Source organism: Rhinichthys klamathensis, unplaced genomic scaffold, assembly GCF_029890125.1.
Source record: "Rhinichthys klamathensis goyatoka isolate OS25496 unplaced genomic scaffold, OSU_Roscu_1.1 h1tg000391l_1, whole genome shotgun sequence".
Lineage (NCBI taxonomy): Eukaryota > Metazoa > Chordata > Actinopteri > Cypriniformes > Leuciscidae > Rhinichthys > Rhinichthys klamathensis.
Window position 1 is genome coordinate 1,866,236 of NW_026606894.1, and position 24,171 is coordinate 1,890,406.

Here is a 24,171-nt window from a genome sequence, read left to right on the forward strand (position 1 = left end):
CTCTCCTCCCAACAAGAAGAACCGGTCCATTTCCTCAGACAATTAATCTTTAGTGGCTTTTATTTCAACAATGCTAAATGTGGTATTTAGAAACCATCTCAGAGCCGCCAATGCATTCTAAAGTGTTGCTCACATTGCATGAGGGCATTCAGTTTTGAACGGGAGCTCAGGCCAGGAAAACTGTTGAGGTCCACCTGTGAGGTATTTTTTTGACATAACACTCTTATTTAAAAGACGTACTTGACTATCTATGTAGCCTGATCAATGTTACCCAACATGGTTGTTATTAAAATAATGTTGGATGTCTAAAAAAGGCTCCTTCGACTCCTCTTAGAAACTGTAGCAGTATGTGTTACTATGAGGGGTGTAAAAAGGGAATACTTTTCCATTGGAAAAGCAAAGGGATTGCATGTTATGGCCTACAGGTCAGATATTGGGAATGCTTTGCTTCTGTGTTCATACCTGTATTCGGCTGAATATGTAAGTGTAAATATGACCAACATCTTCTCTGTGAGTTTGTCTTCTTCCTTCCTTCCTTTCTTTTTTGTTCACTTTGCTTTTTTTAACACCTACTGTCCTTTTCTTTGTTATCTTGAGTGTTTTTTGTTATAATTTTATCGTTGTACATGTGGGAGCTTGGGCCTGTATTTGCCCTAGAGTCCCTGTCTGCTGAGAATGAAGGGAAAATGCTCATGATCTTTCTTTCTCTTTGTGGTTGCACACCTTTTGAGTTTTGTAAACCAGTTTGTTCATTTTGAAGAAGATCCATTCTTGTAAATATGTCCCTCTACAAGTAAAATAATGTATATTTTTACGGACTCTGAGTTATTAATACTTCATTTGCAAATAAAATATTCAATGACAAGCTATTTGGCAGCCTGTTATTTGATTAGTCCAAACAACATGCATTTGTGTAAACAAGTATGAAGAGAGAGAGAGGATATGTGTGATGGAATTAACCTTTATCATGAGCAATCATGTGGAAATGATGCTGGAAACAAAAGAGGCATAATTCAAATATTATTCAAAAATATTATAATTTGATGTGAGCTATTATGTAGACAAAGTGAAATGAGTGAAACAGTTGATGTCATTAGACTGAAAATGTTCCCACACTCCATTTTCATGCATCCTTGATCCAGCAAATTATCATTTAAATGAAGATGACATTTGCATTATTGTTGTGACTTTTCCTGCACACCATTTTTTGATGTGGAACTTTTTAAATCATCAGCCAAAGGCCTTGATTTGCTTGTTAATGTATACAGTAGTGGCCAAAAGTGATGTCCAGCCTATATGCAAATCTTCCCCCTTTATTGAAATATTATTAAGGATCTGTTAAATATTTTTGTAAGCATATTTCATTTTTCATAATGCCAAATTGTGCGGATATCATTTTTGGCCATGCAATCACACAAAGAAATTACGAACACATGCAAAAACATGAGAGAACCAACAAAATGGCTTTTTTTGCCAAATAATTTTGTCAGAATAAATACCTTATCCACGTTTAGTTTTGTTCTTTCCTCATATTTAAAATATTTAAAAACTATCCTATATTTTCCTCATATTTTGATGGTTCAATCAAATCTGAGGGTCAAATATCCTCTCCTGACATCACTTTTGGCCACTACTGTATGTGATAATAAAGTACAATCTATATAGTATGAATATGTGTAATGAAATCTGGTCATGTTGTCATTGTCATGTGATTTACGGCATCAGTAGAGTCGCTTGACTGGGATTCACAATTCTCCTGTGGCCTCATGGGATATTAAAGTGTCCATCAGATGAACACTTCAATATCTCTGCGGAAGTAGTTCATCTCGGTACTTTTCACCTATGCTGTTTTATGGATATAGATATATACTCTTCTCATGGATAATGACCTTTGGTCACTATATAGCCTAGCTCAGTTGGTACATTTGTTGTAAAACTCTGCTCTCTAGTGTTTGAAATGTCAAAGTGTGAGATAGCCTCATGCCCATTTTGACAAAAATCTTCTTCTTTTTTAACCAAAATGCCAAACAATAAACCAACCAACAGATATTTAAGATAATTAATAAACCATTGTGTATCTATTGTGGAGGCTGACTCGCCTAACTGCATCTCAAATAATTTATAATACACACAGAAATACACACAAACTATGTGAATATGAATGACAAACAGATATATTCTTAAAGAACATATATAACATATACACAAGTAAAGAAACAGCAAAGCTCCTTTCAGTTCATCACAACGAAAAAACACAAACATCCAACTGACTAAGAAATTCTCATGTAAACCATGAAACATTACATTGAAACCAATATATATATACACTGTATTTTTCTCCTTTCTGTTTGTCATTCATATTCACAAAGCCTGTATGTATTTTTGCACACTTCCCTCTTCCAATCTCATTTCTCTGGTCTCTTGTGACACTTCGGATGATGAAGATCACATTTTGTGACCCAAATTAAAACACATTTCACCGTCTGTAGAGCCGCCTAATTATGCAACAGCTATAAAGTCAAATGGAGAAGTTAATGGGATGTTATATTTAACAGCCTTTCTGCATGATCTTCCTTTTAAAAACCCACACACCAACAAAGCTCGGAGACAACGTTCTGCGTGCATTTGTGGCTTCTCGAGTGTAATGAATGCAACTCTGTCAGGTGAGGGAAATACAGTTGCTCATTGGGTCGGCTTCTTTTAAGTCTTATGTTTCTAAAGATTAATGGCTCAGAGTGAGCTGTCACTAGAGACCTGTGGCCCATTTGTGGAAAGTACATTGAAATTGTCACCCTAATTATACTTTTTGAGGTTAGCGACTGATGGGAGAAGAAAGGATGTGGAAGGAAATCTGCATTAAAGAAAACTTTGCAAAAATCAAGTTTCTACAATATCTTGATTACTATGTTATATCTAAATGTGTCAAGCGGCACAACCATCATATAAAAAGTATTTTGTTTATAAGTAAAAAGTGAGTGTACACACCTTATATTTATTTTTACAAAGTATATTCAAGTATTTTTTTTTTTTTTTGTAGAAAAAAGATTCATGAATCAAATATCATTAAGTTCATGGGGTTTGTTTTTTCCTTTGACAACCTGCAATAATAAAGGTTAAAAGACTTCCAATCTTGCTTTTTGGTATAGGTTCCCTGTCCTACACAGAAAATGTGCAAAACGTGTCATAAAAAAAGATTTACAGGCTATGACTTCCTTTTGCATGGTTTTCGTGTCAAATGACAACTCATGCTCCTAATGTTTAAAAAAAAACTTACATTTGGACAAATTAGGCTATTCTCAATTGTTGGTGCATGGGAATAAATGCAATGCCTAATGTAGAAATTACTTAAACACTTTAATTAGGATTCTAGAAAATATTTGACAAATATCTGCATATATGCAGGAAGACTACTGAATATTTTATTCTTTTATATTGTACACTAGGATATATGCATACCTTAAAGTTATTTTTTTTTTTTTTATTAATTGTGCAAGATTTCATTTCATTTCTTTTCTTTTTCTTCTTATTGTTTTGTATAAAAAATATACATGTATAATGCAAAAGTGTAAATAACTAAATAATACGTTTCAAAGTCGAAATAAATAAATAAAAAGCAAGGCACGAAATTAGGAAACAAAATATACTGAAAAAAGAAGCGTCTTTGTTTAATTAATTTTCCAATAAATTAAAGTCTCTTATCATCCCAGCAAATTTCCAGGCCTGCTTTCACCTCATTTTGATTACGTAAACTAGGCTATTTAAAAAATATATATATATATATTTTAACATGCAGAAGTTTTTTTTTTTTTTTTTTATACACTTACTTTTACGGCAACGGATTTACCCAGAAACAGCATTAGTGTTTTTGTGTCATCCAACAACATTCCAACTAATACAATACAGTTTCTAGACAAATGGACTTTGATTTCACAGCCTTGAAGTTCGCTGCACCTGATGCTGACGCGCATGCGCCTCGGTGAGGGCAGCGCATGACACTCTCCTTTAATTTTCCCGGTAATCCCGAGAGCGAGAGCGAGAGCGGCAGATGGATAGAGTGCTCTCCTATTAACATCGAGGAAAACCTGAGGAAAAAGTCAAGCATCACACCTCCGTTTCATCACTTACTGTCCCGCCATGCACGGAAAATGTTGTTTCCTCTGTGCAGCGCGAGCTCGACTCCACAGGTCTGAATGACAGCTGCACTACCCGAAACTGACCCTGTTTTCTGCTCACTTCATCCCTGAACTAAGGACTTTAACGAGAGACTGGCACGGAACGACTGGAGTTTGGGATAGATGGCGTTTGGACACCTTATACCGCAGCTGAGGCTGGAGGAGGACAGTTTGCTGAAGAACACTCTGAGACCCTTCACACATGTGCAGAAACACGGCAGCTCACCTGGGAAGAGCAGAAAACAGCACAGGTAAGACACAAGTTACACTTGCACTGCTGCAGGACCCAGAAAATACCCAGAAAAACATGTTTTACATCACCTCAGCGAATAGTAAGTTAATATTAACTCAAAATAACATCAAATAACGTTACAATATTAGCTTTATTACTCCCCTGCTCAGGCTGGCAAATGATAGTCAATAAACCACTATGCTGGAGAAAAGTCAATATTCTTGTTCCGTGTGCTCCTCGAGAATGTGCTCAGATTAGGGAAAGCTGTCTGAAAATTTCATCACATTTCTTGAAACTTTTCCCAGCAGAGACATGTCCAACAAGAAAATCAATTTGCCCTGATAATCTCATCTTGTCCGTGTTGGGGATCCCAAATTACACTTTGAGCCGTGCCATTGATCCTGAAGAGCAGCACTCACGTGAGACATGCTTAAAAAAGCCTTTTAGAGACTTACACTATGTGGTATCGACGCTTCGAGAGACTGTAACATTAGATGTGATCATCCATTCCAGTTTAATAGAGCACAGCTTTTAGGCCTCTTTAGGACATTTTATATGTTCGTCCACAGAAAAGGAATAACTAGGACCAAATCTGCTCTTTAAATGGCAATTTTATACCTGGCTTTTCTGTTTATCTAAAGTTTTTTCATGGGTCTTGTGCTTCAAAATACAGTATATGGACTGTAAAAGCAAAGGTCACCTCATAGATTTTTATACTGGTGAACAAAGCCATTGTGACAGCAAAACCCAGAGACTCATACAACTGGACTTTAAGGGATAGTTCACGCAAACATGACAATTCTGTCATCATTTTCTCATCCTCATGTCAATCCAAACCTTATGACTTTATTTTTTCTGTGGAACACAAAAAATATATATTTTGAAGTATGTTTGAAGTGTTTTTTGTCTAAAGTGACATACTCGATAAATGTCGTCTTCCACATCTTTAAAACAACAACTACGATATTATCGTAGAAGTTACATATCGCACACCCCTAGAAGTCTACATTAATACATCCTTGCACATTAATAAGCTACACAATGATTTTATTTGTAATTGTTTTATACATTACTTTATTATTGACTGATCTTTAGTGCCGGCCTGCCAGGTTTCATGCCAACGTTTACAGGCACAGCACTTTGTGGTTTAATGCAGTTTTGAAAATGGGGTTAACAAACACAGACCAGTCCTACTTTGCTGTTTTTGATTTAACTATCTAATTACTTAAGGCCAAAGTGCTTCCATTGTAAGTTTAGTTCGCTGCCCATGCAATCTCTCTCTCTCTCTCTCTCTCTCTCTCTCTCTCTCTCTCTCTCTCTCTCTCTCTCTCTCTCTCTCTCTCTCTCTCTCTCTCTCTCTCTCTCTCTCTCTCACTCACTGCTTCAGGCCTTTCTTTAATCTTTTGTAGTAATATGGTGGTCGTTCTTATCACTAACTGTACTCACTCAAAAAAAAAAAAAAACATCCTCAAAAACCACAAAACATCTCACATTTTTTCCAGACCAGGAAGCCAATAGTAAAACAAGAACGATTTGAAGGAATATTCTTTTGCATTTTTATCATTGAGATTTAAAGTCAGCATGAAATGGAAGTTGCCATAATATTTTCTCCTGACGTATATCCGAGTGAAACGGCTTCTCGAACTAGAATCACTGATTGTTGAAAAGACAAGACTGCTTATATACAGTATATTTAGTTTGCATGCAGTTCCCAGGCCGACCATTAGGGGGCGCAGCCATTTGCGAATTAGGAAAGCTTCTGTGTTTATTTAGTCGGCCCAGAGCATCGGTGATAGTTGCATGTTCCCTCGTTTTTCTTTTTCCTTTCTTCACTGTGTGCGTCCTTGAGACAGGTGGGTGTTTAGCTGTGCAATGTCTGTAATGTTAAAATGTATGAGAGTGTTACTAGAGTATGTTGGACATAATTTTTTCTCGTTCATTGTTGTTAGCACTTGAGCTAAGATATTAAGACAAATCATGTTTTTTTCTGCGCACTTAATGCTCATTCTATTTATGTTTAGTTGGTTGATAGCATCCTATTATGCTAGTGCAGTCACCTGTATGTCAGTTCTGTTGATTAGTAGTGTAGTAGTGTCTATTTATGTGTAATAGCAGTAGTCATGTGTAGTGGTGAAGGCTTTCGGGCCTGCGTGATAGCATGTGACTGCATTATTACAGTGAATATATGGTGAATTCTACCTATTATCTTCTTTTGGTTAAATTCTCATTTCCCCAGGTTATATTTACACTACTATTTTTTGTTAGTTGTATGTAAATGGTAATTAATATTTCTTTTACTGTCTGTTTTGTTACAGAACCACACATGTATATGTAACTAGTCATTCTATACTCTCCCATCTGAAAATAAAAAAACCGTAAAGATCCATCCATCCTATTCCATTGCATTCTAACCGATGCACACTCCGCGATCATACCACTATTGAACCACAGTAGTAAGAAAGTCTCCATAACAAATTTGGTGCCGAAACCCGGGAATTGATGATTACGGGGTGAAGATGGATTTTGATCAGCAGAGAGGTGGTGCCCGTCCACGGAGAACAGTGCGACCGCCAGGATGGATGAGCGATTATGAGGGATACGCACGGCCACCGGAGCAGTACAGGGCCAGAGAGGGATACGCCGGGATGACGCCCCTCCAGCAACCCCCAGAACAGATAAGTGGAATATCTCCTGGTTATGTTAGAACTCCCATCACTGAACCAGCATTATCCAGTGCTCCCCACGAGTTTATAAACATTGTGCAACAGCTGCAGGAAGAAAACAGGCGTCTTCAGATGATGTTTACAGATATGTGCAGACGGATGGATCGTGGCACTGCAACATTGGCTTCTACAAGTTTGCAGCCTGCGCCGTCAGGAAGTATTTCAGCCGGTGACTCGTGGCTCTCCACACATCCGCCCACTCAGATCTCTCTGCATCAGGATACTATACCTGGCGCACAAGGAAGAGCTGAACAGCAGGAGGAGTGGCCACTACCACCACCTCCAGTCTCCTTTCCCAGAGACCATCCTGATTTGCCACACGTGCAGTTCGTTCCACCCTCGCAATCACCAGGTATTGTTCAAGAGCTTAGCCAGCGCCTGCAGGAGTTACGAGTTCTACAGGCCGCAGCTGCAGTGACCACTGGTACAGACACCCAGAGCCATGTGCCGCAGCCTGTCCCAGTATCACCAACTCTTGGTACAACACTAGAGGGCAAAATCCTGTTTCCAGAGTGCGCGTCTACTCCCACTCAACCTATAGCCACGAGGGAGAAGATTTACAGAGGCCCAAAGCCATCAATTCCGGAGTTTACCCGGGCTGACCCCAGGCAGTTTGCTCGATTAAGATTGGCTTTGGACAACATTCTTCCAGCTGACGCAACGGAGAGATTTAAGTATCAGGTGCTATGTGACCACCTCAGATTCGAAGAAGCTCTTCTGATTGCTGACTCGTACAGTAACTCTCTTCGCCCATACACAGACACTATGGCTTCACTCATCAAGCAATATGGTCAGCCTCATCACTTGTCACTGCAAAGAATAGCAGAGCTGATGGATGAGCCCAATATCCATTCCAGTGACACGGCAGGCTTCAGGAAGTTTGCACTCAGAGTCCGAGCATTGGTTGGTATGTTGGAACAGCTTGGGGGGGACGGCCGTGTAGAGCTACAGTGTGGATCTCATGTGGCGAGACTCACAAGAAAGCTGCCTCAGGATCTACGAGCTGCCTTCCGCCGCTATCTCTACCCACGAAACAGTGGCGTGCCATCACTTAGAGACTTTTCAGAGTGGCTGGAATATGAGCTGGTTATTCAAGAGGGCGGGGACCGAGTGGACAAAGGAGAGGATGTTCAAAGAGACAGAATCAGTACAAAGAGAGATAAAAGAGCTGCTAAGAGGACTACAACAGTCCTGCTTGGCGCGACACGAGATGGTACATCCAGAGAGACTCTAGTTGAAACCCATTCAACTCCAGATGCTCAAGACAAGCCCAAATCATACTGCCCCTACTGCTGCAACACTCTGCATTTTCTAGATCAGTGTGCCAATTTCAAGTTTCTGACAAAGGAGCAGAAGACCAACTGGATTAAGTTCAATAACCGTTGCTGGCGTTGTGGGCGGCGCCACCAAGTGGCTCAGTGTCGACTTAAAGTACAGTGCAAGACATGCAAAGGAAAGCATCTTGAGGCCTTGCATGTCGTGAATCTGCGTGTGGCTGCATCCAGAGCAGTAAACCCGACAACTTCTGAGCCAGAGAATAAATCTTCTGCAGATGTTCTCTATCTAGACCGGCGAGCAGGATGCAATCAGGTTCTCCTGAAGATCAGTAAGGTCCTGCTGCGAAATGGTGAGCATACACTAGAGACATTGGCCATACTTGACGACGGATCTGAGAGGACAATCCTGCTTCAAGAGGCCGCCCAGAGGCTTAAGTTAAGGGGAACCCCAGAGAGTCTCTCACTGCGAACTGTGAGACAAGGACTGAGAACACTACACGGAGAATCAGTGACATTTAAAGTCTCACCAGTAAGCCAACCATTGAAGACCTTTACAATTGCGAAGGCTTTTACAGCAGATGATTTAGGACTGGCTGAGCATTCATACCAGGTGAAGGCTCTTCAACAGAAGTACAGGCATCTGAGAAAGTGACCACTGCAGCCATTCACAAATGCCCAGCCGCTCCTACTGATTGGCTCCGACTGTCCCCACCTGGTTACTCCCATCCAGCCTGTGCGTTTGGGTCCACCTGGAGGTCCTGCCGCAGTCAAGACCAGGTTAGGTTGGACACTACAGGGACCTGTCCCCTCTTGCCGTCAGAACACTCAGCCCCAACAATGTCTTTTCTTGTCTACTATCTCACCTGCGGCAGAGCTTTTCAGTCACGTAGAGAAGCTATGGCAACTTGATGTTCTGCCATACAGAAGTGAGAAGCTGATCACACGGTCTCTGAGAGAGCACCAAGCTATGGATCTTCTGGAAGTAAAGGCTACAAGAGTAAATGTGGAAGGCATTCAGAGATATGCCACTCCTCTCTTGCGTGTTAATAACATGCCCACACTCTCTGTACCACCTGAAGTAGTCCTCCCCAGTCTCCGAGGGACTGAAAGACGCCTCAGTCGAGACCCGGAGAAGGCCACAGCTTATCAAGCAGAGATCACAAGGTTGGTGAAAGCAGGCTATGTCACAGAAGCAAGTGACGAACAGGTGAGGACCTCAACTGAATCATGGTTCATCCCTCACCATATGGTGACACACAACAATAAAAGTCGTGTTGTGTTTAATTGTTCTTTCACCTACAAAGACCAGAACCTGAACGAGCTGCTATTGCCCGGTCCAAACCTGGGCGCCTCTCTCCTTGGTGTCCTGGTACGTTTTAGAGAGCATTCCATCGCCGTCAGCAGTGACATCAAGGGGATGTTCCACCAGGTGAGACTGCTGCCCGAAGACCGCCCTCTGTTGCGCTTCCTCTGGCGTGACCTGCAGAAAGACGCTCATCCAAAGGTGTACGAATGGCAGGTCCTTCCATTCGGGACCACATGTTCCCCTTGTTGCGCAATCTATGCGCTTCAAAGACACGTACATGATCACAGCCATCAGGGAGATGAGTTGCGCAACTCTATTGAGAAGCACTTTTATGTGGACAATTGGTTGCAGAGTTTCTCCTCCATGGACACAGCCAAAGATATTATGGAAAAACTGAGTACGCTACTAAAGGAAGGGGGATTCGAGCTTCGGCAGTGGGCCAGCAGCAAGCCAGAGCTCGTCAGCCATCTTCCCAAAGAACTGAGATCAGAGAGCAGTGAACAATGGCTGAATCACACGGACATGGACCCTCAAGAGCCAGCCTTAGGTCTGCGTTGGCTGTGCCACTCTGACACGCTTCACTACAAGTCCAAGCACCACGAGAGTGGCCCTCCTACAATGAGGAACATTTACAGAGTGTTGGCCAGTCAATACGACCCTTTAGGGTTCCTCATCCCTTTCACTACAAGGGCCAAAGTACTTGTCCAGCAACTGTGGAACAAGAAACGTGAGTGGGATGACCCTCTACTTCCCAGTGAACTACTTACTGCATGGCAAGAATGGGAAGCTGAACTGCCACAGTTGGATAACATCTGTCTGCGTCGTTGTTACGTCAACCCAGCCCTAGACAAACCTGAGTGCAGCAGAGAGTTACACGTCTTCTGTGATGCATCTCAGCAGGCATATGGCAGTGTAGCATACCTTCGCACAGAAGACACAGATGGACATGTGGAAGTTGCATTCTTGACTGCACGATCCAGAGTAGCTCCCAAACGTCAGCTTTCTATGCCACGCCTTGAGTTATGTGCAGCTCTCACAGGCGCCCAACTTGCTAGTTTACTGACCAGAGAGCTGACGCTACAACTGTCCAGAGTTGTAATGTGGACAGATTCTACGACCGTCCTGACCTGGATTAAGTCTGATTCCTGCCACTTTAAGGTATTTGTGGGTACACGGATTGCAGAGATCCAAGAGCTAACAGACAACCAGGCCTGGCGTTACGTGGCGTCAGCAGACAACCCCGCAGATGACCTGACCAGAGGTAAAAGACTACAGGAGCTTACAGGTCAGTCTCGCTGGGGTTATGGACCTCCCTTCCTATCGCTCCCCCCACCGCAATGGCCAGAGCATCCACTTCCTCCGTGTGAGGACTTCACCAATGAACAGCGCAGACCTATAATATGTTTGGCTACATCTGTGAGCATTGACCTTGTGCCTGATGCAGAGAAATTCGACAACTTCAGTGACCTGATTAAGGCAACTGCCAAGCGCCTACATGGAGCGGCCAGTGATCCTGAAGGAACCCCTTCAGCAGATGATTTCAAGGAGGCCGAGCTCCGTATCCTAAGATCTGCCCAAAGAGACAGCTTTCATGATGAATTCCTGCACCTTTCATCTGGGAAACCCATATCCACCTCAAGTCGCCTGTACACATTGGCTCCAGAACTTGACCACACACTCCAGCTCATTAGAGTAGGCGGGAGGCTCAGACGCTGCCATGACCTGGAAACTGATGTTAAACATCCTGTTGTCTTGGAACCTAAGCATCCTGTGACCAGATTACTCATCAGGCAGACTGACAGTGAGCTGAAACATCCGGGGGCTGAGAGATTGTTTGCAGAGCTGAGGAGAAAATTCTGGATTCTACGAGGCCGTGAAGCCATAAAAAGGGAGCAGCGTTCCTGTACAGAATGCCAAAGGTGGAGAGCCCAACCAATAAATCCAAAGATGTCCGACCTTCCTGTGTCCCGCCTCCGGTTACAGCAACCAGCTTTTTTCTCCACTGGTATAGACTGCTTTGGGCCCATGCTGGTGAAAGTTGGTCGCCGTAATGAAAAGCGCTGGGGCCTGCTCTTCAAATGTTTGACAACTCGAGCTGTCCATATTGAAGTGTTGTCCAGCATCAATACCGACTCCTTCCTTATGGCACTAAGAAGGTTTATCGCTCGTCGTGGGAAACCAGCTGAGATACTTTGTGACCAAGGCACTAATTTCCGAGGTGGGGACCGTGAGTTACAGGAAGCATTCAACGCCTTACATCCATCCCTGCAGGCCCAGCTCGCGGAATACCAGCTAAAATTCCGCTACAATCCTCCCAGCGCTCCACACTTCGGCGGGTCTTGGGAGCGGGAGATAAGATCCATCAAATCCGCTTTAACATCCACTCTGGGCTCTCAGGTTGTAAGCGCTGAAGTACTCCAGACAGTGCTGATCGAGATAGAAGGAATCCTCAACTCGAAGCCTCTGGGATACGTCTCATCAGACCTGGCCGACCCAGACCCCGTCACCCCCAATATTCTGCTGATGGGGCGGCTGGATCCTTCACTTCCCCAGGTGATGTACCACGACTCTGAGCTGATTGGAAGCCGACACTGGAGGACCTGTCAAGTACTAAGTGACCGCTTCTGGACACAGTTTTTGCGCCATTACTTGCCAACCCTGCAGACCAGGTACAAGTGGCAGAAGGACACATCCCCCATTCAAGTTGGCACCGTTGTGCTAATAGTAGACCCCCAACTACCAAGAGCGTCGTGGCCAGTTGGAGAGATCAGTAAAGCCTTTCCAGGAGCTGATGGCCTAATCCGCTCAGCGGAAGTGAAGGTGAAGGACCGCACCTATGTGAGACCTGTGAGTCGCCTCATTCGGCTCCCCGCTGTGCCGGACAAAGATGGACAGTAAATCCAGTCTTCAAACTTGCTGGAGCAAGTTTGGGGGCGGCTGTGTTGAAAAGACAAGACTGCTTATATACAGTATATTTAGTTTGCATGCAGTTCCCAGGCCGACCATTAGGGGGCGCAGCCATTTGCGAATTAGGAAAGCTTCTGTGTTTATTTAGTCGGCCCAGAGCATCGGTGATAGTTGCATGTTCCCTCGTTTTTCTTTTTCCTTTCTTCACTGTATGCGTCCTTGAGACAGGTGGGTGTTTAGCTGTGCAATGTCTGTAATGTTAAAATGTATGAGAGTGTTACTAGAGTATGTTGGACATAATTTTTTCTCGTTCATTGTTGTTAGCACTTGAGCTAAGATATTAAGACAAATCATGTTTTTTTCTGCGCACTTAATGCTCATTCTATTTATGTTTAGTTGGTTGATAGCATCCTATTATGCTAGTGCAGTCACCTGTATGTCAGTTCTGTTGATTAGTAGTGTAGTAGTGTCTATTTATGTGTAATAGCAGTAGTCATGTGTAGTGGTGAAGGCTTTCGGGCCTGCGTGATAGCATGTGACTGCATTATTACAGTGAATATATGGTGAATTCTACCTATTATCTTCTTTTGGTTAAATTCTCATTTCCCCAGGTTATATTTACACTACTATTTTTTGTTAGTTGTATGTAAATGGTAATTAATATTTCTTTTACTGTCTGTTTTGTTACAGAACCACACATGTATATGTAACTAGTCATTCTATACTCTCCCATCTGAAAATAAAAAAACCATAAAGATCCATCCATCCTATTCCATTGCATTCTAACCGATGCACACTCCGCGATCACACCACTATTGAACCACAGTAGTAAGAAAGTCTCCATAACACTGATCTATATAGAATGATTATTATATAGATCAGTGACTAGAATACATGTAGGGCGGGACCTGATTTTGTCTGTGGGGAATTGGTTGGATGGTTGTGGTTTGCTATTGGTGGATCTCATGTGAGTGACAGGTTGTCCCGCCCATGCCCTGATTAACATAGTTTTGTGCCCTAGGGTGACCACAGTTTAAGTGCCCCCTTCCTCACACTTAATGTGTGAACAATTGAAATTCAGTATTTCTATGAAGACAATAGATGTACATGAACTTACAGCTAAAGTAAAGGCTCACCACAAATACTGCAGGGAATTCAATAAATCCGTGACAAGAATAGCGCGCGTAGGCGTCTGTGGGATGGAGACGGAGACAAATCACAACCTGCTATGTGCGTCTGAGCAATGAGCGATCTATCGACTCGTTAGTCGTTACCTAGCAGCGAATGCAAACAAAATGAAAGTGAAACGAGAATACGCTACTCATATAGGCCTATGATTAGGACCGTGGAGCAGCAGCAGCGCCCCCCGAACCACTGACAGTAAAATAAAGCCCCGAACTTGCCAGTCGCGGGCCGATCTCGCTCACGATCCAGTTAAGAAATCAGTTGAGATCCAGTTAAGAAATCAATTGAATTCGCCTCAGAATTTTAACATCATTCATCACTACGAGATCCAGCGAGAAACATTCCGATTCGGCGCAGAGTTCTGTTATAAATAGGGATGGCCCGATACCATTTTTTTTCAAACCGATACGAGTACGAGTATTTACATTTGTGTACTTGCCGATACCGAGTACCGATACCGATATTTCTACCGCAAAAGTAATAGGCTCCCAGAAAAGAAGACGACTATTTTAGAACACAGGTTAGAAGACTGTTTTTATTTTCTTCTCTGCTTGTTTTAACAAGTCTAAAAAATAAATAAAAATTAGTAAAATAATAAATGTATTAACACACAAACCACTGTTAATTTAACATAAAAGCAAGCAGGCTACTGCGTGCATGGTCTGGCATGACTGAATGCGCGCAAAGTGCGCTCCCTTAATAAATCCTAAAAGCTGACAGTTCATCGCGATCTCACACATCTCTGTTATTATCAATGAAGCTGACTGCACAATCAATCTTTCATAATATCCACACTTTGTTTGTTATAATTAGAGGATTTGCCAGCATGCAGAATTCAGCACTGAACAAAAAAGTCCGTTTTGAGCGGTGAGGGGAGTCTATCTTAAATGCTTCTGATTGGCCATTGCGTTCCAGAAATCAACACATATGTCTGTGATTGGCTACATCGCTCAACGCTGTAACCATGTTATGAATAGAAACTCTGTCCTGTAAATCGTTTCTATTTTGTTGTAGTTGTTCTTGTTGCTTTTCTTCAAGAGATTAATAAAAATCTTTTAGTTTTTATGTTTTATTCATAGATATTTCTAGTTTGCGGGAGTCCCGCGAATCGTTTTATTCTCCCGTAACCCGCACACACAGAGTGAGTGCATTACCGCCCGCGCGCGCGCTCGGCCATCAGATCTATGATGCGTCTTCAGATGTTTAATTAGATTGCTGGTGTTAAACGATGTACTTTCTTTCCCTCCTCTCGACACCTTAGCTGAACATAACTCACAGTCTGCCTTGCTGTTGTCATCATCCCTTATCTTGAAATGAGCCCAAACCGCCGACATTAGCCTATACTTTCCTATGCCTCAGTTCACCTCGACAAAGCACTCGCGGCGGCCAGTTTCGTTTTGCAAAATGTACGTGGTATCGGTGCGTGGTATCGGCGAATTTTTATGAGTACGAGTACGAGTATATTAGGACAGTATCGGCCCGATCCCCGATGCCAGTATCGGTATCGGGCCATCCCTAGTTATAAACCATAGATATCAGATCAAACAGCGCTGACGTGGAAACCAGGAGAAACACTTAGAAGGTTTTCAGTCCACAGATCAGCAACATTTACCATAGATTTAGGCTAATGTAGTAACTTAACTCTAACCATAAATATGATAATGTGACAGAAATAGTCAAACGCGTGCAAGTAGCCTACTAGCCTACACACCTTTTCCCAGCACTTCAAAGCTATAATATCATTTATGAATGTTTTTATTTTTATTTTATTTTTATATGATGACCAACACATTTTTTGTTCATCCTTTAAAGATTGTCCTAAAACGAAAAATTTTAAGATGTTGGAAAACTCTTATTTAAACATTTATTAAAAAACATATATATATAATAATTCAAACATAATATATAATTATTATTATAATAGTAAAAATAATAATAATACCATTGTAAACAGGATGTTTATTGGCTATTTTCACTCCATATGTTTTCACTACTTTTTTTAAATTAAATACAGCTGTTCATTGTTTGACTTTGTTCCTGTTAGTTCACGGTGCATTAACTAATGTTAACAAGTTTTAAATAAAATACTAGTAAATGTTGAAATGATGAACATTAGTTAATATGAACTGCACATATACAACATTTATTGATCTTTGTTAATGTAGTTAACTAACGAACCCAGACTTTACAAGTAACGGTAGCTGAGCAACCAGTTAAAAGAGATTGTTCCACAAATATGAAATAACCACAGCGTCACATATTTCCCCGAATTAATGGTAAATAAAGGCTTACTTTTAACAGAATTTTCCTTGACTTTCTGCATGCAAAGTCGTTAATTAAATCCTCAAAGTCCAATCCCTGGACTAGTTCAGATTCAATTGCCAGCAGTGAAAGTGCAGACAGTTGTCTCTTTCTCATTGTTGTCCTGAGTTCATTCTTTACTCTCTTAAGTTGAGAGAAGGATCTTTCGCCCTCACAGTTGGTAACGGGCAGGGTTAAGAACAGTCTGAGTGCAACGAACACGCTTGGGAAAGTAGTTTGTAGCCCGTTGTTTAGCAGAATTTGCAACATCTCCTCGGGTGAACGGGTTTTCTCTTCCCGCACAAAGTGCTTAAACTGAAGAAGTTCATCTCCAAAATCTTTGTCCAGGTCATCTGGATATGTGGAGGAGAGCGCAGCAGCGCGTTCACGCACACCATCGCAGTCGGAAGAATCGAACAAAACGCCAAAGAGTTCATTTGAATCCTTGTATGCATCAATTCGTTTCGCAAGACAGGAGAGCAACCTGTCGATGATCACATTATACGTTTCCACCTTAAATCGTTGACTCCCATTTAGTATCGTGTCATTCTCAGTGGACTCATCTGCAAAGGTTTTCCTTTTTCTCACCCGCTGTGTCTCGGAGTGATAAACCTGTGTCACACCCTTCACATCCCGAGATACCTTTTCAAAATGAGAAAATTGATCTCTGAGTGATGCCACAAACAAATGCAGAGATTCCAGTAGTCGCTGTGCAGAATCTAAGTTTATTTCGCGCTTTTGCAACGTGTCACTTGTGGCTTTGAATCTAGTCAGCACGGTATCCCATAGATTCGCCATTATCGCAGTCTCCAGTTTATCAAGTTTACGACAGAGCGCAGCAGCCTCGCGTTTGGCTTCGTCCTTCTCGTCCACATCTGTTGCAAACCTTCCCAAGGCCTCTCTTATTGCACTATAGTTTTCTCTCAAAGCACTGGTCGAGTCAGCTCTACAACTCCATCTAGTACTAGACAGTGGTTTTAGAGTCCTGCTGATTTTCACATCCTTATTGTTAAATATCCGATTCCAGCGGTGAGTTGATGCGGCACAAAACGCAAACAGTGACTGAAGTAGGTCAAAGAAATCGCTCACTTCTTTACAGCTGTTGTCAATGCTGTTTACCCCGACGAGATTAAGTGAATGTCTAGCACAAGGCACGTAATGAATAAGGGGATTTACTTTTTTCAGATGCGCCTGAAGACCCTTATATTTACCGGCCATGTTACTGGCGTTGTCATAACTTTGTCCCCGGCAATTTGACAAGTCTAAACCCAAATGCTGAACCATTTTAATTACAGATTCAGCAAGAGTCCAGTGTGGCTGTGAATAGGCTCAAAACCAATGAATCTCTCCACTACTTTCCCTTTCTCGTTGACAAATCTAAAGATAAATGTCAGCTGGTCAACGTGCGTCAAATCGGGGGTTGAATCTACAATGACAGAAAAGTACTTGGCGTGCTGCAGTTCTGCTGCAATCGTTTTTTTTACTTTCTCACCCATTAAGCAAATGAACTCCTCACACACAGTAGATGACAGGTATGATGTTGTCCCTCGTCCCTTTTGGCCATACTTCTCTATGTGTTCTCTTAAAGCAGGAGTGCCCAACCCTGCTCCTGCCGATCGACTGTCCTGCACAGTTTATCTCCAACCCTAATTAAACACACCTGCCTTTAATTTTCAAGTGAGCCTAAAGACCTTAATTGGTTGCTTCAGATCCTGAAGACCTTAATTAGTTGCTTCAGGTGTGTTTGATTAGGGTTGGAGATGAACTGTGCAGGACAGTCGATCGGCAGGAGCAGGGTTGGGCACACCTGTCTTAAAGGGACACTTCACCCATTTGCATTAAGCTTTGTATTGTTAGAAACCCAGTCATATATTATAATGATCGTGGATTTTTCCTTTATTTTTCCCTGAGATGGGAGAAATAAGGATTTAAGTGTTTTACTTCCTGCTTATTGTGACGTAAAAATCGTCGTTTTGCGTCACAATAAGCAGGAAGTCACATTTCATTGAAAAGTGTATAGACTACAAACACAAGCTCATCATTTATTCAGGGTGTGGGACCCACTCACGCTAGACCTATTACAGATCAGTGGGTGGGACTTCACTTGCAGATACTGAAAGCAATATCCGCCATCTTGTTTGGAAGCTAAGCTAACAAGCGCTGTGGAGATAGGAAGTTACAACAATGACGAGAGAAACTAAACATGATATGGAAGAAGATGATTTTGAAATTCTGCTGCTCGAATCCGGTGTTCGTGGCTATCTTTACGAGCCGCAGTATAGTGAAGAGCAGCTGAGGCTGGAGGAGCAGGCGGCGGACGAGGAGCCCGGACTGGCTCGAGCTGAGGCAGACTGGAGTGGACGAGGAGCCCGGACTGGCTCGAGCTGAGGCAGACTGGAGTGGACGAGGAGCCCGGACTGGCTCGAGCTGAGGCAGACTGGAGTGGACGAGGAGCCCGGACTGGCTCGAGCTGAGGCGGACTGCTGGTGCCTGTGCTCTCGCTGTGCGCTACGGACACAGACTCCGTCTGCTGCAGAGAATTTCAACAATCGCAATTTCTCCTGGACGAAATCTCTGGATCAGACGAGCACACGGACGTTTGTGTTGTGATGAGAACCATCCTAGTGTCACACCGCAAATGTTCTGACTGAACATCCAGGTATCATGCAATAATTCACCATATAGAAAGAAATACAAACGAGGAGTAGCTGCTAATTCGCTAATGAGTTTGCCAAACGGGGTTCGTTGTTGTAGGAAGAATGAGACGGGAATCGGTGAACATTTAAACATTTTAATAGTAAAATAAACAAATACAAAACAAAAGTATAAGCCAGCAGCCCCTCACTGCTGGCCACACACAACAGAAACAAAACACACCATAAAATCAGGCCTGTTCCTCTCTCGATCTGCCCTGTCGCTCCTCGTTTTATGCGTCCGCTCCTCGGTGAGAGACGCGAGAGAGACCAGTGCGTCTCACAGGTGTCGTTCATTATCACTCACGCCACCGGCCTCGCGCCGCTCTCACGTCCCTCGTCCTGCTCGCCACAGCCAACTAACTATACATTTTGTGTGAAATGAATTTCTAACTCTGTTGGCAGCTAATGTTAGCCCTGTAGGGTAGACGGAAGAGTGATTTCTCTGATGTTTGCGACTTTGCGCTGTTCTGGATTAGTGGGAGTGGCTTGCGGAGCTGTGCAACGTGGTGCATTCTGGGAGTTGTGGTCTTACACACAAATGCGCCCTAAAGTTATTTTCTGTCTTTTCTCGGTCAAGAGGGCACCAAATTCAAAATTTATTTTACATTTCGACTACATATATGACCCACTTTCAATAAAGATTAATGTTGAAATGGGTAAAGTGCTCCTTTAAAAAAGGATCGAACTGTGCAATAAGTTCCAGCAGTCCAAGGTAATTGCCATTACTTGGGGAGTCCAAAAGTTCGTCATCGCCCCTAAATGCTAGTCCTCTCTCGCTCAAAAATTTGATTACCACCACAACACGCCTTAAGTCCTCCTTCCAGTATTTCCCCTCTGCATCAATCTGTCGCCTGAGTGAAGCGTCCACTGTGCCGACATTTTTTGATCTGCGCAATAAAGCGATAATGCTGTGACTATGGTTTGCACTTTTCTCGTGGTCCATAATCCGCTCAGGATGTTTCCAGTCACAGAACCCAGACGTAAAAACATTCTGTTGTGAGGACAGCAGTTTACAGGCAAAGCAGTAAACCATACCTGCTGATGGTGAGTAAATTAACCACTCTCTAGAAACTACCTCGTTGTTTGGGAGGCGACAATGCAATAAATCATTGGTAAGTGACCGCGTTTTACCTCCAAAATCAATGTCCCGTATGGATGCTGGGTATTTTGGCGCCCTATTCTGAAAAGCTGCAGGACCTTGAGAAATGGCCACTTCTCTGACATGCTCCGTGATGTCTCCCCATAGTTCAGGGTCTGTTGAGAGTGAGACGGTAAAATCCTCCCGCGACTGCTGCTGCTTATCCGGCCAATGTGTGATATTGGCATCATCCTCGGATTCCTCGCTGCTCTCCGTCACCTGGTTCCCATTAGCTGCTGCGTCTTCCTGAGCTGTTTCAGTTGAGCAGACATTAGCTTCGCTGCATATGTTAGCTTCAGGGCCTGTGCTAGTTAACATTACTTCTGCTCCTGCTGCCGGTTTCTGAATAAAAAAGCTCGCGATTGCGAGTACATTATGAATAGTGGCAATGTGCCGTAATTGTTTTTCTTTTTAAGTTTTCTCTTAGCGCAACCGCTTAACTGACGCCTGTCCATTTTGAATTAGTCTGATTGACTAATTGGGCGGGAGTGTGTCACTGTGGAATGGACCAAGATCGGGGGAGGGGGAGGGGGAGGGGTAGGGGTAGGGGGGCACTTACCAAATCGCAATTATATTTCTTTATTTTTAAATGCATAAATATGTATGTATTAAATATATATGTATCAAATATATAACTATATAGTGAATACATATACATTTATAAAATATGACAAATATTTTAAAGGTATAGTATTTGGTGCCCCCCATTGGCTGGTGCCCCTGGGCACTCGCCCAGTGTCACATATGGATAATCTGGCCCTGGTCCCGCCCTCACGCTGGTAAACACATCATCAGAGAAGCATCTTTGTTTCATTAATTTTCCAATAAATTAAAGTATCTTACCAAATTTCCAGGCCTGATTTCACCTCATATATTTCGATTACGTAAAATAGGCTATTAAAAAAAAAAAAAATGTATTTTTACATGCGCAGAAAACAAGTTTTTTTTTCTTCATACACTTTCTTTTACGGCAACGGATTTACCCAGAAACGGCATTAGTGTTTTTGTGTCAAGAGTTAAGATAGATGCTGCAAGAGGGAGCGGGAAGTTATTTTGATTCAAGATTACGAGGCACAGATAAATAATTTAATTTATTATAAATACTGCAATATTCTATAAAAAATAAGAATGGTCAATTGTCAGTTCTTGTGTATTTTGCTTGCTCTTCTTCATTTTAGTGGTTTAGACTTTATACTGACACCTATTTGTGTAAATGCATGATGTTTAGTAACCTAACTGTTTTTTTTTTTCTTTTAGTTTTGTTTGGTTCTACATCTCACTCATATTATACATATCCATAAAATGTGCATTTTTGGATTCAGTCACTATAAATTTTCATAGTGCATTGCCCCGTGACCGGTCTGCCACTAGCTCTTTGGCGGCAGTCTTGAACGGAAGACTTTTGCGGGAGTGTGGCTGTTATGTACTTCTTCTCGGCCCTTGATGTCCTGCCATTTGTCTTTGCTCTGTGGCTGTGGCTCATTGTATATTCCACTTTGCACACCTGCTGTTCCAGTCCATCATGCTGGACCGCTGTCTGTCTCTCTTGGACTTTGTTTTTCTCCACCCGCACAAGACTCCCAATGGGATTTCTTGCTTTTGAGGTTCCAAAAATGAAAGAAAATCAAAGGCTGAGCTGAAGGGCAGACACTTGCAGGTCTTTGATGGGTTATAATGAAGTAGCATTGTAGATTCATATCCAGAATCTTTTTCTTTAGTTTTTATTTTTAATGTATTAATGCAACTCTTGTATTTTTTGTTTTTGCCATGAAGATTGCCTCAGATGCTGACATAGCATTAAAAAGCTATATTCTTCTACATATATCCATAATCATGCATTTCATACATTAGAGGGATTGTAGCATAGACTGTAAAAAAAATGGACAAAGCGTCTGTGACGTCACCCATAGACTTTCTGAATAACGGTTTTGAGGCCGTTTATGGGGGGTATGGGCGGCGCCATCTTTTGAAAATCTTGGGAAATCCTAACCCCGCCCACCTTCTGGCCAATCCATACATGGGTAAAAGGGCGGGCTTTGTGTGAGACTGAGCCGGCCGGTGGACGCGCCTCTTCAGCCAAGCAGCCTCAGCTATCTGTACCGTTACAAGACGGCAGGCTACTTTTTACAGTCTATCTATGGCTACTACATTCACTGCAAAGCTGCTGAAGAGTACAACCCATCAAAATATATTAACACTCCAATGTGGAACATATCAGTCTATTCTTATGTTACATTTATTCATTTGGCAGACGCATTTACAGTGTTTCAAACGTCAGTTATAACCATTGGTAAAGTACCTCGGACGCTAACTCATCTGAGGCGATTTAATGCTAACTGTTGCAGTGCCACTGCCCACAAACATTGATGCTAAATAGTGCTAACTTCGTGAAATAGATGTGGAATGTCACTTACCGGAAAAAATGAAGCGAAGTACTCCTACAGCGTCGGTTAGTGCAGTTTATAGCAGAGCAACCCATTTTATGTACGGTATTTCAATACAAATGTTCAGAAAGGATACAGAGGTGGTATGATGTGTTGTGTCAGATCATGGCCGAGACGTCAAATTTCAGGAATTCCACTCGGCGCAGCCCATTATCAGCTGTCAATCAAGCTGTCAATCAAAGTTAACCACGCCCTTATTTGTCATACATTTTATATCTAAATACGATCTAAACTAACGAGTTAGAAAAAAATTCACCCCCCTCACAGTTGTCTGGCACTCGGAACTTATCGAAAAATACAATAAAAGTCCATTGGACCAACCTGTAAAAACATGAATTTATGCTGTGAAAACGGACATTTTAACATAGGGTCTATGGACATTTGCTCCCTTTTGTGACCTGCCCCTAGCGGATTTACGATGTATTGCAGTTTTTCGCACTTCCGGGTAGGCTTCATTTTTCAGATTAGAATGTTGCCGCTTGGATTGTAGCCAAAAATGAAAATTCTGTTATCATGTACTCATCAAAATCTGTTTGACCTTCTTCTATAAGTTGTTCATGTTTACAGTGAATTTGCGGGTGAAATCCAGCCATTTCAATAGGAATCCAATTACGTGTGAGAGCGGAATATTTCCCAGCTCAGATTTCGCATCTGGTTCAAGTCGGACACGTTACCATGTTGACCAACAGAAAGCTGCTTGTTTGAAAGTGGCATCTGTGTGAGCTGTGCTTCACACATCGCTACGCTGTTTTGACAATAGATCTTCTTTGCCTGTGAAATTTCACACTTTTAGATGTCTATCAGAATGTTGATGCAGCTCTTTTCCATACAACAGAGAGGATGTCAAGCTCAAAATAGAAAAATAACACCATAAAAGTTGTGTTCTGAAACCACACCGTAGCTTTGTGTGAGGAACAGTCTTTTGAAAAGGTGAAATACTTTGATCAAAATATTTTGTTAGATAACGTTTTGTAGGTTATTTATTTTTCTCTAAAGGCCATTTTAAGTCATTATTTAATAAATGCATAATAATAGCGTAGCTTTCATACAGTATGTCATGTGACACGATAACCAGTGGGATTTGTCATCTTCACATAGCATATTTCAATATATGAATGATTTTTAGGTAAATTAGGACAATTTAAAAATTTTAACACTTGCACTCTGGACTCTGTGTGTTTTCATATGTCCATATTGACTATTCCCTCCTTAATGGAAATTGTTGTTAGTGTTATAAGATATCAGATTCAGTTTTTCCAAAATCAGTTCTGCTATAATTATGTTGTATGATTTGTTGGGTGCATTATACTTTCTGAATCTCTGATAATGATACATAATTCCAGTCATCTGCTGCAGGGCTCTATAATCATCCACTTTAAGTCTCAGTTCGAGATTACAGTGCCGAATTAATGTGTTTTTGTGAAATTTGCGAGTTGAAGGAGAGTGTTTAGGTGGTCCTATATAGCATCCTTGAATAAAATGCTGGCGGCCGGTTGAGAGAAACCAAGATGAGTGTGACTTTCCGCTAAAGATAGTACAGAGATTGCACAGGCACTTCTTAATTTGTATCAGGATGTATATTCCAGGTGAACAAGTATAGCTAGACTTGTACAGAAATAGATTTCTTAGCTGAGGGCTGAGGATTTTGAAAGGCACCTTTCTTCAAGCACAGAGAAGAGAGATAAGAGACTAATAACTCCCTCCTCATGCTTAATAAAAGAAGCCTGTCCCTAGATCATTTCAAATCCCGTAACCAATATTGTTAAGCCTCTTTGCCATCGCGATTCCCG

The 24,171-nt window shown here is 42.1% G+C and overlaps 1 protein-coding gene across 1 annotated transcript in view; it reads left to right on the plus strand.

Annotated features, from left to right (window-relative positions):
• Positions 1 to 4,280: 4,280 nt before the first annotated feature.
• Positions 4,281 to 24,171, plus strand: part of gramd1bb (GRAM domain containing 1Bb) — a 205,312-nt gene continuing 185,421 nt past the window's right edge. The window contains exon 1 of the mRNA XM_056234219.1: positions 4,281 to 4,423. Within this exon, the coding sequence (XP_056090194.1) occupies positions 4,296 to 4,423 (128 nt within the window). The 5' untranslated portion in view covers positions 4,281 to 4,295. The remainder of the gene's footprint in view (positions 4,424 to 24,171) is intronic.